Here is a 14,228-nt window from a genome sequence, read left to right as displayed (position 1 = left end):
GCAATGGCCTGCGGCCTGGGGGCGGGGCGGGAAACGGCAGTGGGCGGAGCCGTTGGGGGCCTCACAGGGCTTGTAGGTGTGGCCCAACGCGCGTTTCCGGTTTCCGGCCGTGGGCTAAGGGGCGGGCTGGAGCGGTGGTGAGAGTTTGGTAGTTGCGGTTGGGCGTGCGTGTTGTCTGAAACTCGGTAAGCTGGGTCCACGGGCATGGCTGGCTCCCGGACCACAGAGGTTCCCCCAGCCCCTTCATGAGGGCGGAAACTGAGCATCCCAGAAAGACTGGGGATTCTGGGAAATGTCGGGATTCGGGCCGACTTGGGAGTCTAGGGCAGGGGCCGGTAGAGGGATGTTGGGGTGGCATGTGGAGCGGTGCTCCAGGGGCACGAGGGCGGGGGCCAGTGATGAGGTCCTACCCGAGAGAGCTGTCCAGGTAGGCCTAGCTCCTCGAAGGCCACCTGGCACGATGGACCTGGGTGGCATTGTGGCGTACTAAGGCTGTTAGGAGGTTGGTCCCTTTGGCTTCGGGAGAGACTTTCTGGTTCTGGAACTTTCTCCAGGTAAGGCTTCGAGGTGTTCTGTGGAGACCTGCATTTGCTTTTGGCCTGGATTCCTGCCCTCTAGGAGTCGCTCTTGTGGTCCTTTTGCGGGTACGTTAATGCTTCACACTTAATGTTTCCGCAGGAGCAGTCAGAAGGCCTGTTTAGTTCCCAAAAAGCAGCTTCAGCGGGAGGCTGCTGGGTTATCTGTCCCTCCCAGGTGTTAGGGGAGGAATGGGCCTCCTTGCTTGTTCAGGAGCCGAGGCAGTGGCGTTTGCAGAAGGTGCACATATGAACATTTGTAGTCCCAGGCCCATTGTAGCAGCGACTGAAAGACATGTAGCTCCTGCAGAGGCTTCTGGTCTGGGAAGGGAGCCCGAGGGGTGCTCCTGTTTGTGTACTGTTCTTATGAGAAACATTTTCTTAAACAGGTCTAGGGAGTCCCTTGGACCCCCCCCCCCCCAAAGAATCATCAATAAAGGTATCTTGTCGTGGTAACACACATGCTTGAGGGTCATAAGTAACTATCCCAGTCAAGGCAAGTTCTTTGACTGGTTAACATTGGAGGGGCTCTAGCAGGCCCCAGCATGACAGGCCTTGCCCTTCTCCCATTCTCTCTTCCTTACTAAAAACGGTTACATTACATTCTTAAAGCCAGCCACCAAGGTCTGTTCCCTTATTTGGCCACTACCTCTTCCTGAGGCTGACTACCAAGGTCCAGCTATCAAAGTATTGAAGTAATCAAAAGTCCCCTTTTGGCTACCCTAATTAACATGTCCATTCAAAATTAACCAACTCATCCTAACACGGGGTTTCTCCTTTTCCCTTTATAAACTGCCATTTGCCTATGGGTCATGTCTTGTCTCCTCTCTATCAAAGTCAGTCCTTTGTCCCAGAGGGACAAATACCCCTTCTCCCTCGATCTCTGTCTCCTATTCCTTGTCCTTTGTCCCTCTGGGGCAAATAAATCTCCTTGGTGCTGAGAACTTGGTCTTGGGGTGTCTTGGGCTGACTTCACAGTCCCTTTCAAACATCATTGACCAAGTATCCCTATTGGGTTAAGACCTGTTTCAGCTAGGTCTTCAAAAGCTCTGAAGCAGAGTGCTAGAATCTGTTGTGAAGAGTAGCAGCCCCAGCCTCTCCAGGGTCCTTGAACTAGATGTCAGTGGCTGCCCAGATCACATGGTTCCTTCTTTTCCCTCTGACCTACCAGGAAACAAGCTCCCATTTCTCTGTTGGAAACCTTTAAGTCACAGGATGAGTCTGCAGTGGACTGCCGTTGCCACCTTCCTCTATGCAGAGGTCTTTGCTGTGTTGCTTCTCTGCATTCCCTTCATTTCTCCCAAAAGGTATGGCTAGTAGAGCAATAAGACAAGCATATGGGGAGGGTGCCTATCTAACCCTGAACCTTATAGTTTCTGTGTGCAGAGTTGGTGGACCCTGAAATTGGGGCTAAATGGAAACAAGTAAAACCTGTCTTAGATGAGGGTGGCAGCAGTGGGTTTTTTTTTTTTTTTTAAATCCTGCACACTGTTTTGCTTTGTCACCTCTTCAGTTCCTTTCCTGTGCATCTGGTCTTTGCAAAGGAAGATCTAGCTTCAGTTTTGTGAATAATAGTCTCTTGCCTACTCTTAGGCCTCAGGGCTGTGGGGGATGGTTGTGTGGAAATCAGAATACTTGCACCACTGGCTTACATTGTTGATTTGCTGACTTTTGTCCTCCTAACTAGCTCTTACTGGCATTGCTTAGCAGGCTCATGAGCATTACTCAGCCTATGAAAGATGAAGCCATATTCCCTTTTAACAAACAGGATTTGCTAAAAGTTAATTAGGTACTAATTTTTAAATTATACATAGTACATCAACACACTATTTAAATTAAGATGTCATAAAATCACCACAGTTAATAATACCTAAGGAATTATTCTTGCCAAAACCCACATTGGCATCCAATTTACAGGAAATACAGAGACCAAAATACTGGTGTGACTGTAGGCTTGGATGCTTTCTAGGACAACTTTGTTCCAACACTCAGGAGGTGAAGGCAGGATCAGTTCAAGGCCTATTCTGGCTACATAACAAATTTGAAGCTCGCCATGAGACCTTCCCTGTCTGAAAATGATAAGGGCTAGGGAGATGGCTTGTCAGTAAAGTGCTTATTGTACAAATATGAGGATCTGAGTTTGATCACTACCACCCATGTGAAAGCTGGACAGGGTGACACACTCCTGTAATATAGTGCTTTAGAGGCAAAGACTAGGAGGAACCTAGTCAGTCTAGCAGAATCAGTAAGCTCTGGGTTTAGTGAGACCTTTGAAAAAAAATAAAGTGGAGAATGATTAGAGAAGACATCCACCTAAGGCCCCCACACTCATGTGCATGGACCAGAACACATGTGTATCCACATATAGATACAAACACATAGAAAAAAGTGAAAAAGGAGAAGGAAGGGACTAAGACCAACTTAAAATACTAAGTGCAAATTCAGAACCATGCCATGTCATGTTTCTAGCAAACCAACTGTTGGTTTTTAACTCTGCATCTGATGATGAAGGTAGTTTGATGACAGGGTCTCAGTATGTAGGCTTGGGACTTGCAGTGTAGACCAGTCTGGCCTCGAACTCACAGAGATCCACCTGCCTCTGCCTCCCAAGTGTTGGGATTAAGGCGTGCGCCACCATGATCATCCTGGCTTGCTGATTTTTAACAGTATGAAATGCCTTCTGAAGGCTTTTTAAAACCATATCTTGAATATTTGTTCATGAAAATGGAGAGTCTTTTTATAACCTAGGGTGGTAAGAGTCTAGACAAAAAAAAGATTATTACATAGTAGAAAGACAAAAGGAAGCCATAGTGGCACACTTCTTTAATTCCAGTACAGGGAGGCAGAGGCAGGTGGATCTCTGAGTTCAAGGCCAGCCTGGTCTACATAGTGAGTTCCAGGACAGCCAGGGCTACATAATGAGACCCTGTGTCAGAAAAAAAGAAAAGATAAAAAAAAAGACAAAAGGAATAAACTGTATTTGTGGCAGGCACTTCAACTACTACAAAGAAAAGTACAATGAAAAGTAAGTTTCCTTTATTAGAGACTGCCAGTGTTTTAAGACTAATTTTCTAGGTTTTTCTGCAGGTGGACAAACATCTTGGTCATTGGAGAAGAGCACCAAGCTATCTTTCCATTTTGCTCAGGGTTTGGATTACAAAAGTGCGGCTTCTTTAGTGTCTGTCTTCATCTCCTTAACAGATGGCAGAAGATTTTCAAATCCCGGCTGGTCGAGTTGGTAGTGACCTATGGCAACACCTTCTTTGTGGTTCTCATCATCATCCTTGTGCTGTTGGTCATTGGTGAGTGAGCTGCAGTAGGGGTTGCTGCTTGACCAGATCTTGTGTCATGGCTTCTAAAGCCCTGTGTCACATTGGATTGATAGAAAACAAGTTTTACCTTCTCAGAGACAGACTAATTAAGTGCCCTTTCATTCATCTGTGAAGGAGGTGCTGTTAGCAAGGCTTTCATTTCAAGAGGTTCCTATAGCAGTCTGTGTGGGCTTATACTAGTGGCTTTTATATACTCTTATGACCACCTGTGTTTCCAGGGTACTCTAGTTAATTTAAAACTGATGCTGAGAGAACTAACTGGCCTGTGACATTGGTCCAGATAGTGCTGCTTTTTAGTCATGTAAGCAGCAGTGTGATCTTCTCGCTTGAAGCCTAACATCATCATCTTTTAAAATTTATTTTGTCTTTTACTTTTTGTTTATTTGTCATTGTTGTTGTTATTTTTTGTTGTTTGAGACAGGGTCTCTCTATGTGGCCTGGGCTGTCCTGGAACTTGCTCTGTAGACCAGGCTGGCCCCAAATTCAGAGATCTGTCTGCCTCTGCCTATGCCTTCAAAGTGCTGAGTTAAAGAGATGTGTGCCTAGCTGTTTTTTGTTTGTTTTGTTTTCTCATCTTAAGAGACATGACAGGGTTGGAGAGATGGCTCAGCAGTTAAGAACAATGGCTGCTCTTCCATAGGACCCGGGTTCAATTCCCAGCACCCACATGGCAGCTCAACACTGTTTGTAACTCTAGTTCCAGAGCATCTGATACTTTCACACAGACATACATGCAGGCAAAACACCAATACACATAAAATCTTTAATAAAAGAAAAAAATAAGAGTTTTTTCCTTTTATTTGAGATAGGGTCTTACCCTGTAGTCTAGGCTGGCATTAAACACCTGGCTCAGTCTCTTGAGTGCTGGGCTTACAGATATGTACCAACATGCCTGGTGAAACAGGGCTTCCAAGTACAAGACAGACCAATTAAACAGCCTAGCTGGAAATGGGGTTCTGCCTTATCCTATAGTGTAGGTAGAAAACTAGGTGTTTAACAGCATGTCTTAGAGACAGAACTGAGACCTCTTTGCATATGCATAGAAGTAAAGTCTTTCCAGGTCGTTCAGTTGTATAGTATTGTAAACTCCAGCATTAACATGCATTATCCACAAGATTTTGAAAGATAAATGGGTCAGAGGGCAGGCTCAGGTCTGTGGCCTTGATAGGTGGTATCAAGATGGAAGGGGAGACCAGCAAGTTGGTGCTTGCCTTTAATCCCAGCACTCAAGAGGTAGGTGCAGGTAGATCTCTGTTTGAAGCCAGTCTGGTCTACATAGAAAGTTCCAGGATAGCCAGGGTTACATAGACCCTGTCTCAAAAAACAAAGATGGAAGGGGAACATTTTACCGTGAGGTGGTAGTGAGCCCATATAGAAACAGGAAACCAATAAAGCTCTTATCTGGCTATTGAATGTTTGTTGTTTTTCTGTAGTGAGCCATCAGTCTGTTCCCTTGCTTGGACTCAATTTTCTTTACTCTGCTGTGAAACATCAAGTCCTGTTTCAGAGATGTGATGCCCACGTAGGCATAGAGTACTCCTTTCTCAAGTTCCTAGCAGAAACACTGCAGGGTAGAGTGTGGGTTAGTGTTGCGCATAGCTTCACCCACTCACTGCAGCATTGGGCATTTTCCCTTAATGTTCAGTGATTGATGGGATTTGTTCAGGCAGGACTTCCTCTGAATAGGTTAAATGTGCCCATAGATTTCCAGGCACAGCTGTTGGGTGCCCGCTACTCACATACCTTTTGAAATGCTTTTAGCAAGATTCCATGAGGCAGTTTTTTTTCACTTATGGTTTGAGTAGCCTCTAGGGTAGGAGCCAATAGGGTGTATGTAGGTCTTGCTTAGAGTTGAGCTTCATGAAATGCCAAGCTATAATAGTTAGTGTAGTAGTACTTTTTCATCAGGACTATCAGCCTACAAATAATGAGACTTATTTATTATTAATTATGAAAGCTCAGTCTTAGCTTAGGCTTGTTCCTAACTAGTTCTTATAACTTAACCCATTTATATTAATCTGCATTCTTTTATGTGGCTTGTTACCCCATCTCTGTACCGCCCATCCTGCTTCCTTCATGTCTGGCTGGTTACTCCTCCTTTCTTCTTTCCAGAGTTCTCTCTCTGCCCAGAAGTCCCTTCTATACTCTCCTCCTAGCTATTGGCTGTTCAACGTATTATATCACCAATCACAGCAATACATCTTCATACAGTATACAAATATCCCACATTTCCCCCTTTTTGTCTAAATAAAAAGGAAAGCTTTTAACGCTAACATAGTAAAACTATTTACAGTAAGAACAATTATCAGGTAAGAATTAGATTCATAATGTCCAGTCTATTTCTATTTGGCATATTCAGAGAAAATACTCTATTATTTATACTTTCTTTGTGAGTCCAAAGTTTTATACCTAAACCACTTTCTATCGTAACTTGTATTACCATCCTAAAAATATCTTTTTAGACCTTAAAACATTTTTCTCAGATAAACAAGCTTTAATGTCTTTGGACCTTATAAACTTTACATCTTTTATGTAAGTTTCTTTTCTGAATTTGTCCCAGCAGCCACTTCCAAATTACCACACTGAGGCTTATATTATTTATAACTGCTTAGCCAGTAGCTCAGGTTTGTTACTAACTAGCTCTTACAACTTAACTCATTTCTATTAATCTATGTGCTTCCCCAAGGCTCATGGCTTTTACCTCTATCTCATTTTGTGTGTCCAACCCGTTTGTTCACTGTGTGTCTGGCTACTCTTCTGACTCCGCACTTCCTTATCCCATTATTCTCCAGTTTGGCTTTCCTGCCTAACTTTATCCAGTTAAGCTATTGGCCAGTCAGCTTGTTTATTAAACCAATCACAGTGACATATATTCACACAGTGTACAGAAGGATTATTCCACATTTCCCCCTTTTGTCTAAAAAGGGAAAGCTTTAACTTTAACATAATAAAATTATTTACAACAAAAACAGTTATCAGGTGAGAATTACAGTTACAATATCCAGTCTGTTTGTATTTGGCAAAATTGGAGAACATAATCTATTATTTATCTTATCTTGGTGAGTCTGAAGTTTTATACCAAATTTGCTTTCTGTCATAACTAAGGAAAACTGTAAGTTTAATTATTTAGTCTTTAACTCCATCAAAGACCCCAGAAAGGTGAAATGTTACCTAATGACAGGGATATCAGGCTGTCTAGAAAGTCACCCAAAGTTCCTCTGCAATATTGGGGCATCCAACTCTGGCCTACAGGCCTAGCATATCTGACAGACTTTCCTGTGAAGCAGGAGATTTCGAAGGACTGTCTTACCTTGTCTTGGCAAAGTTTGGTAGTTGTTTTCTTTTGCATCCTGCTGGTCCAGTTTGGAAAGTATACTGTTAGCAACTGAGGCAAGGGAAGTTTTTTTTGTCTATGTGGCTAGCTTTTCCCTAAAGAAAACTCCATACAGAGTTTCTTTAATGCCTATCATCTTCATCTTTGAAGTAAATTGGTGTTGGCAGGAGCAGATTATCTCACTGTCATGAGAAGCCTTAGGTTATAAAACATATTAAATGCCATGTCCTATAGGTCTTTGAAGTTTTTGAAGACCATCTATCTAAATATATCTGTGTATGACCTTGAAAACATACTAACATGACTATAAGTTTGATTATTATAGATGACTATTAATCTGTATTTCTTAATTATAGATTACATTTTTAAATGAGTTGCATAAACACTACCCCAAGCAAGAGTAGAAATATACATGCAGTATAACAAAATTAACTTTAAATTTGTATCAATAAACCAAAATCCATACCAGTACAAAATATTTTGAGATAGATTCAATAATCTACCTTTTCCTATATCCCCCCCTTTTTTTCTTTTCAGAAAGAGATCCTTGAATCCAGTCTCTTTTGTTTAGTGTTTTTCTGACCATGACAACTTGCAACTAACACCCCCCCTAAACAATGACAAACATCCACTGAAGAACCAGAATCCACCCACCCCATTTTTTGGGAATGTGGGCATCATGTTCTTTAGACTGCTTCCTGTTGTCTGAGGGCAACAGCATCTTTAGGGGACCTTGAGAAAATTGGGATAATGGTTAAGTCCTGGGGGAACTAGCTGTATTATTTTTGTTTAGTCTTTGTGTGATGGGAAAGTGTAGAGCTTATCTGAAGTCCTGGCTGGAGTAGTCTGTGAGGCTGGACCATCTCAGGTAGCAGTTTTGAAGTTGTTTTAGATGTAGAATTTTGAGGAAACTGCAGCAGAGGCATTCTGAGAGGCTGGATCACCTGGGCTATTTATTTTTATTGGTGTCTGTTTTTTCTGAAAACATAAACTTTTAAAGATAACATATATATCTGCATTAACACAAGTATGGAGGGGCTGAAGAGATGGCTCAGTGGTTAAGAACACTGGCTGTTCTTCCAGAGGACTTGGGTTCAATTCCCAACACCCACATGGCATTTTACTACTGCCTGTAACTCTACCCCCAGGGCATCTGACACCCTCACACAGACATACATGTAGGCAAAATATTAATGCACATAAAATTAGAAAATAAATCATTAAAAAACCACAAGTGTGGAATGTATGGTGTATACAAGTCAGCTAAAGATGATTTTTTGTTTTATGTTTGAGCAGGTAAAAGACATCTGTCAACTTTATAAGTCTGTTTGGACTGCATAACCAAACCTCTATCCCATGCCATAGGAAAGGATAGCATGTAATACTAAGTCATGAGGACTCAGTAGCCAACAAGATTTATCATGTCTCATCCAGTCTCAGAGCTGTTCCCATGTAAAGAGATCAGTATATATGTCCTATGTCCTGTAGTCTTCTTTGTTTTTTTCTTTATGTTTGTAGCCAAGATCCTCAGGAGGTCTCCCCCATCAAATCTGATCTGATCTTTATTAATTTTGAAGAGATCCATTGGTTTTTGTGTGGAAATAAAGGCATAACCTCTCTCCCAATGCAACGTATTTCTTGACTTCTGAAGTTAAGACATCTTTAAAATGTATAGGCTGGTTCAATTCAACAGTTTCTTCCACAATCTAACATCTTTCAGCAGCTGTCATTTTTGTTCATTAGCATTTAAAAAATTCAGTCAAAAAAACACCATACAGGGTCCAGATACCCTGTGTTTTTCCCATCCTTACGTGGTTTATTCTTTTTATATTACTTTGCTTTTTAAAGACTTACTATTTTCAAACTATTTATTCTATACCCATTTATTTTCTTCAGCATCTAAACACATTTTAAAGTATACTCTATCTGTTTAGAGATTTTCTTGGTTTGGAACTGACGTTTTGTGCATCTGCAGTGTTTTCTGGCCTCAAAAATCAAATTTTTTTTTTAAGATTTGTTTATTATTTACTTATTATGTATGCAGTGTTCTACTTGCATGTGTCTTTGCAGGCCAGAAGAGGGCACCAGATCTCATTACAGGTGGTTGTGAGCCACCATGTGGTTGCTGGGAATTGAACTCAGGACCTCTGGAAGAGCAGCCAGTGCTCTTAACTGCTGAGCCATCTCTCCAGCCTTCAAAAGTCAAATCTTAAAGGGCTAGTCCATCCACTGCATGGTTCTGCACTGGTGCCTGGCTCAAGCACACAGGCAGCAGCTGGTAGCCTTGCCTCTGTATGCTGAGCACAGTGCCACCTGAGAGACTATGGGGCTAGGAAACTATGTCTAGCTCCTTGTCCAGAACTTTTCTTTTTTTCTTTCTTTTCTTTTTTTTATTCCCCCCCCCCCCCCCCCCCGTACTACTCATCTGTACTACTCATTCTGCTTCCTCCATGTCTAGCTGGTGACTCTGCCTTTCTTATTCCCAGAGTTCTCTCTTCCTGGAAGTCCTTTCTATACTCTCCTCCTAGTTATTGGCCTTTCAGCTTTTTTTTTTTTTGTTTTTGTTTTTGTTTTTCGAGACAGGGTTTCTCTGTGTAGCTTTGCGCCTTTCCCTGGAACTCACTTGGTAGCCCAGGCTGGCCTCGAACTCACAGAGATCCACCTGGCTCTGCCTCCCAAGTGCTGGGATTAAAGGCGTGCGCCACCACCGCCCGGCCTTTCAGCTTTTTATTACACCAATCACAGCAATACATCTTCACACAGGGTACAAATATCCCACAGCAAGTTAGTTTGTTGTTGTTGTATGGTCCCTGTCTCCCAAACCCCCTCCCCCCAGACAGGGTTTCTCTGTGTAACAGCCCTGACTGTCCTGGAACTCCCCCTGTAGACCAGGCTGGCCTTGAACTCAAAGAGATCTGCCTACCTCTGCCTCCTGAGTGTTGGCATTAATGGCATACACCACTACCTGGCACTTTTTTTTTAAAGTAAATTTGTGTGCTAGCTTTTGAGTTTGGGGTAGAGCCAAGAATTGTAGTGACAAGGCACAATTGGGATTATTCCATCAGTCTTGATGAAAGTCTTTGATTTCCTAGTACAGCTTAGTGGGCCAGAGAGATCTATGTAGAAGATACTAGTTGACACAAACTTGATTGTTTTTGTAGATCAGGGATCTGCAGATGTCTGCGTGGGGATTCTAGGGAAATATGGCTCTGATGACTGGTGACTTCCTTCTTTAATGCTATGAAGCATAATCTAGGGGGTGTGAAGATGGCTTAGTGGATAAAAGCACTTACTGTGCAGGTGTAAGAACCTGATTTCAAATTCCCAGAACCCACATAAAAGTCAGATGCTGAATGTGAGTGTCTACAGTCCCAGAACTTCTATAGGGAGATGGGAAATAGAGTTGAAGAATCCCTGGCAGTTTGCAAGTCCTGTCTCAAACAAGGTGGAACACAAGGATTAACATCTGAGGTTGTCTTATTACTTCCACAGATGTTCTGAGACACACTTGTGTTTATATTCACACACAAATACACATATGCACACACAAATACACATGTGTACACAGATGATTTAAAAATTAAAAAAACGTAACCTAGAAAAGTCTACATACCTTCTACAGATAGAGGTGCTGGTTGATAGCAATACTATGAAGATAGTGGGCATAACCAGTTAGAGCCCTCCTCACGTGGAGGGACCTAGATTAGGTCTTTTTGAGAGAGTTGGAGGTAAAGAGGTTACGTTCTGCTGCTGTTCTTGGTTAGGTTGATAGTATACAATTTTTCTTATTCCTGGTTTCCTCTTTGTCATTTGCCAAGGTAGTCCTTGGAATGATGGGATTCCTAAATATAAGTAACAATGTAAAAATGTTTTTAACTTGTTTTCTAATTATAAAAATAATGAATATTTTTAAATGCAAAAATTAAACACTTAACAATCCCTTATAACACATATTAAATAGTTAATCATCATGAATACTTTATGTGTTGAAATATTTACAACCTGGAGTCATGTACATTTTCTTTGTGCTTTTTCCACTTACATGCTGTACTTTAGACATCTTTTGATAGCAATTGCATTCTTTTTAAAGACTGCATCATATTCTCCCATAATGATACCACTTTATAGGCATCCTTGCATTTGTATATAAAAGATTCTGTGGGATAAATTCATAGAGGTAGAATTGCTGAACCTGAGGGTATGAATGTTTTTTATTTTCTACCAGGTGTATTATACCAGTTTATACCAGGTGTATTATACCAGCACTTGAGAGTGCTTGCTTCATGGCACAGATTTAATGCAAAGATACTAGGAGGGCAGGCACATTTTGTAATGCAAGATGGGCTTGAAAACCAAGTAGTCTCAAACTACAAACTACAAACTGAACAGACAATGATATCTTGCCTGTCTTACATAGAGATGTGTTAAGAGCCTCCTTCAGATAGATTTTTGTTTTGTTTTGTTTTTAGCCATTCGTTTGAGACAGGGTCTCATCCTGTAGCCCTGGCTAGCTATGACTTGTGACCCTCATGTCTCAGTTTTTCAAATAGGTATATACTACCATGTTCAGCTCTTCAGGTAGATTTGTATGTGCTGACTTCAAAAAATGTCCCCCCTTTTTTTGGTGGTGGTGGTGGGAGACAGTGTGTCATTGTATGTACCCTTGGCTGACCTAGAACTCACTCTATAGACCAGCCTGGCCTCAAACTCAGAGATCTTCCTGCCTCTGCCTCCCAAGTGCTGGAATTAAAGGTGTATGCCACCAAGCCCTGCTAAAATTCTTTTTTGAGGTAAGTGGTGGGGGAGATTAGTAGATAACACTAAGGTTCCATGTCTGCATTACAGACCAAAGATTCTGAGGACGTATATTATTAAACCAGAGCACTGTGTATCTGACAATGGCTCTTGTGGGAGCAAAGGCTGTTCACTCACTCAGCAGTATAGTTTTTGCTATGTGCCCTGTGTTAAGCTCCAAGGGATATAGAGGAAAAGGCTTTTCAGTTTGTAGTCTGCTGTGAGGAAGATGGACAGGAAACACAGATTGAAGATAATTTCAGTGACAAATGTATGTTATAAAGATAACATAGGGTGATATGACCAAATGACTTTAAAACTGATAGCTGTGTATTTACACATACAGATATCCTGCTATAGGTGATTGTATTAGAGATTTCTTTTTACAATTTTGCTGTTTGAATTTTTGATGGACATGAATTCCTCTTTTAAAAAGCCTTTAATTACAGTTTATTGGTGGTAGGAGACACATGCATGCAACAGTGTGTATGTGGAGGTCAGGGGACAACTAGCAAGAGTCGGTTCTGTCCTTTTACCATGTGTGTCCTGGGGATTGAACTCAAGTGGTCAGGCTTAATGGCAAGTACCCTTACCCACAGAGCCATTTTGTTAGCCCATGCAGTTCTTTTTTAATTCAGTAAAAATAATGCTCACTGTTGCCAGTGCCTCCTGGACAGGTTTTGTGAGATTTCTACCAACAGGACCCCTGACTGATCAGTTAAGTGGCTGGCAGTCCAACTTGAGAGAATACGACAAACTGAGGTTGGGAGTATCATGGGAAAGGGAATCTATCTCCATTGCCAGCAATGCCTCAACCCTGAATAGCATCTTGAATTGTAATACAAGCTCATGGTCTAACTAGAGTAGGGTGGGCTTGGTTTGTAAAAAGTTAAAAGGAGGTCTAAGGTTGAGAACTTTTGATAAAACCTCCCACAAAGGTTGTGTATAGAATTAGTACTTGGATTTGAAGGAAAGGAGTCTTGCTACCTGTTTTCCTTGTCAAATGGCCATCTCTGTTCTCCCAAAGATGCTGTACGTGAGATCCGGAAATATGATGATGTGACAGAAAAGGTGAACCTCCAGAACAATCCAGGTGCCATGGAGCACTTCCACATGAAGCTTTTCCGTGCTCAGAGGAATCTCTATATTGCTGGCTTTTCCTTGCTGCTGTCCTTGTGAGTAGGGAGGGGTCAGGGACTTGTGGAAGAAGCCGTGGGCTAACCAAGAGTATAGAGCTGTGTAGTTTGGCCTTCTCCTGTGGCTTTAATTCCTCATTGTGTGTCCTTGTTTGTGTTTGATAAACCACATAACTGCCTCCTGACCTCCAGAGGCAGCATGGAGATTGGGAAGGGTTGAACAAATTCCAGAAGACCTTCTCTCTTTTTCTTTTCTTTTCTTTTTTTTTTTTTTTTTTTTTTTTTGAGATACTCTTACTGAGTATCACCTGCTATCCTGGAACTCACTATGTAAGCAAGGCTGGCCTTGAACTTATTAAGATCTATCTTACTACATTTTGTAGTAGGTCAGATGTATTACCATCTTATGCTTTGTTTGCTTGTCGATTGAAGTAAGTGGCAAAGCTTTCTCTCTGGGAAAGGATCTTTGGAGCCCATCTCATAAGGGACTTACTGGTTTGGGGCCTTTTGTATATGGGGTACTGAGTTGTGTAGAGTGGGCAGAAGTAACATGAATGGGTTGAGACTGACCCTGTCCTCGGGGCCTTCCCTAGTGTAAATTTTTTTTTTTTATTTATTTATTTTTTTTTTGGTTTTTCGAGACAGGGTTTCTCTGTGTAGCTTTGCGCCTTTCCTGGAACTCACTCTGTAGCCCAGGCTGGCCTCGAACTCACAGAGATCCGCCTGGCTCTGCCTCCCGAGTGCTGGGATTAAAGGCGTGCGCCACCACCGCCCGGCCCCTAGTGTAAATTTGTATCCAGATCATATTGTAATCTATGGTGTCTTGAGTATTTTTGGTCATTTCTTACAAGACTGAAAGCCTCGACCAAGGCTGCAAGGGTGGCTAATTGGGTAAGATTAGATGAGGTTAAAATGCCTATTAGTGTCTAGAGCCCTGTTTTCTGCCTCTGGTTTCACCCATGGACTTTAATCTAAGGGCCTAGCGGAGAAGTAGACAGACATGCTCAGGTTAGGGCAGGTGAAAAAGTATTAAAAGGATATCAGTAATAGGCTGGGA

General features: G+C 42.0%; 1 protein-coding gene across 4 annotated transcripts in view; it reads left to right on the top strand.

Annotated features, from left to right (window-relative positions):
• Bcap31 (B cell receptor associated protein 31) overlaps nt 1-14,228 on the top strand; it is a 37,141-nt gene that overhangs the window by 265 nt on the left and 22,648 nt on the right. Inside the window, exons 1-5 of one of the 4 annotated variants that reach the window (XM_059249954.1) lie at nt 89-185; nt 555-644; nt 1,747-1,882; nt 3,777-3,877; nt 13,063-13,210. In XM_059249954.1, the coding sequence (XP_059105937.1) occupies nt 1,791-1,882; nt 3,777-3,877; nt 13,063-13,210 (341 nt within the window). In that variant the 5' untranslated portion in view covers nt 89-185; nt 555-644; nt 1,747-1,790. Of the gene's footprint in view, nt 1-61; nt 186-554; nt 645-1,746; nt 1,883-3,776; nt 3,878-13,062; nt 13,211-14,228 lie in introns of those variants that run through there. The other 3 variants (XM_059249955.1, XM_059249952.1, XM_059249953.1) reach the window with 3 other exon arrangements.

The sequence above is a fragment of the Peromyscus eremicus genome, chromosome X (assembly GCF_949786415.1).
Source record: "Peromyscus eremicus chromosome X, PerEre_H2_v1, whole genome shotgun sequence".
Taxonomy (NCBI): Eukaryota; Metazoa; Chordata; class Mammalia; order Rodentia; family Cricetidae; genus Peromyscus; species Peromyscus eremicus.
The sequence above is the reverse complement of the archived record's forward strand: the minus strand, read 5'-3'. Positions and strand labels throughout refer to the sequence as shown.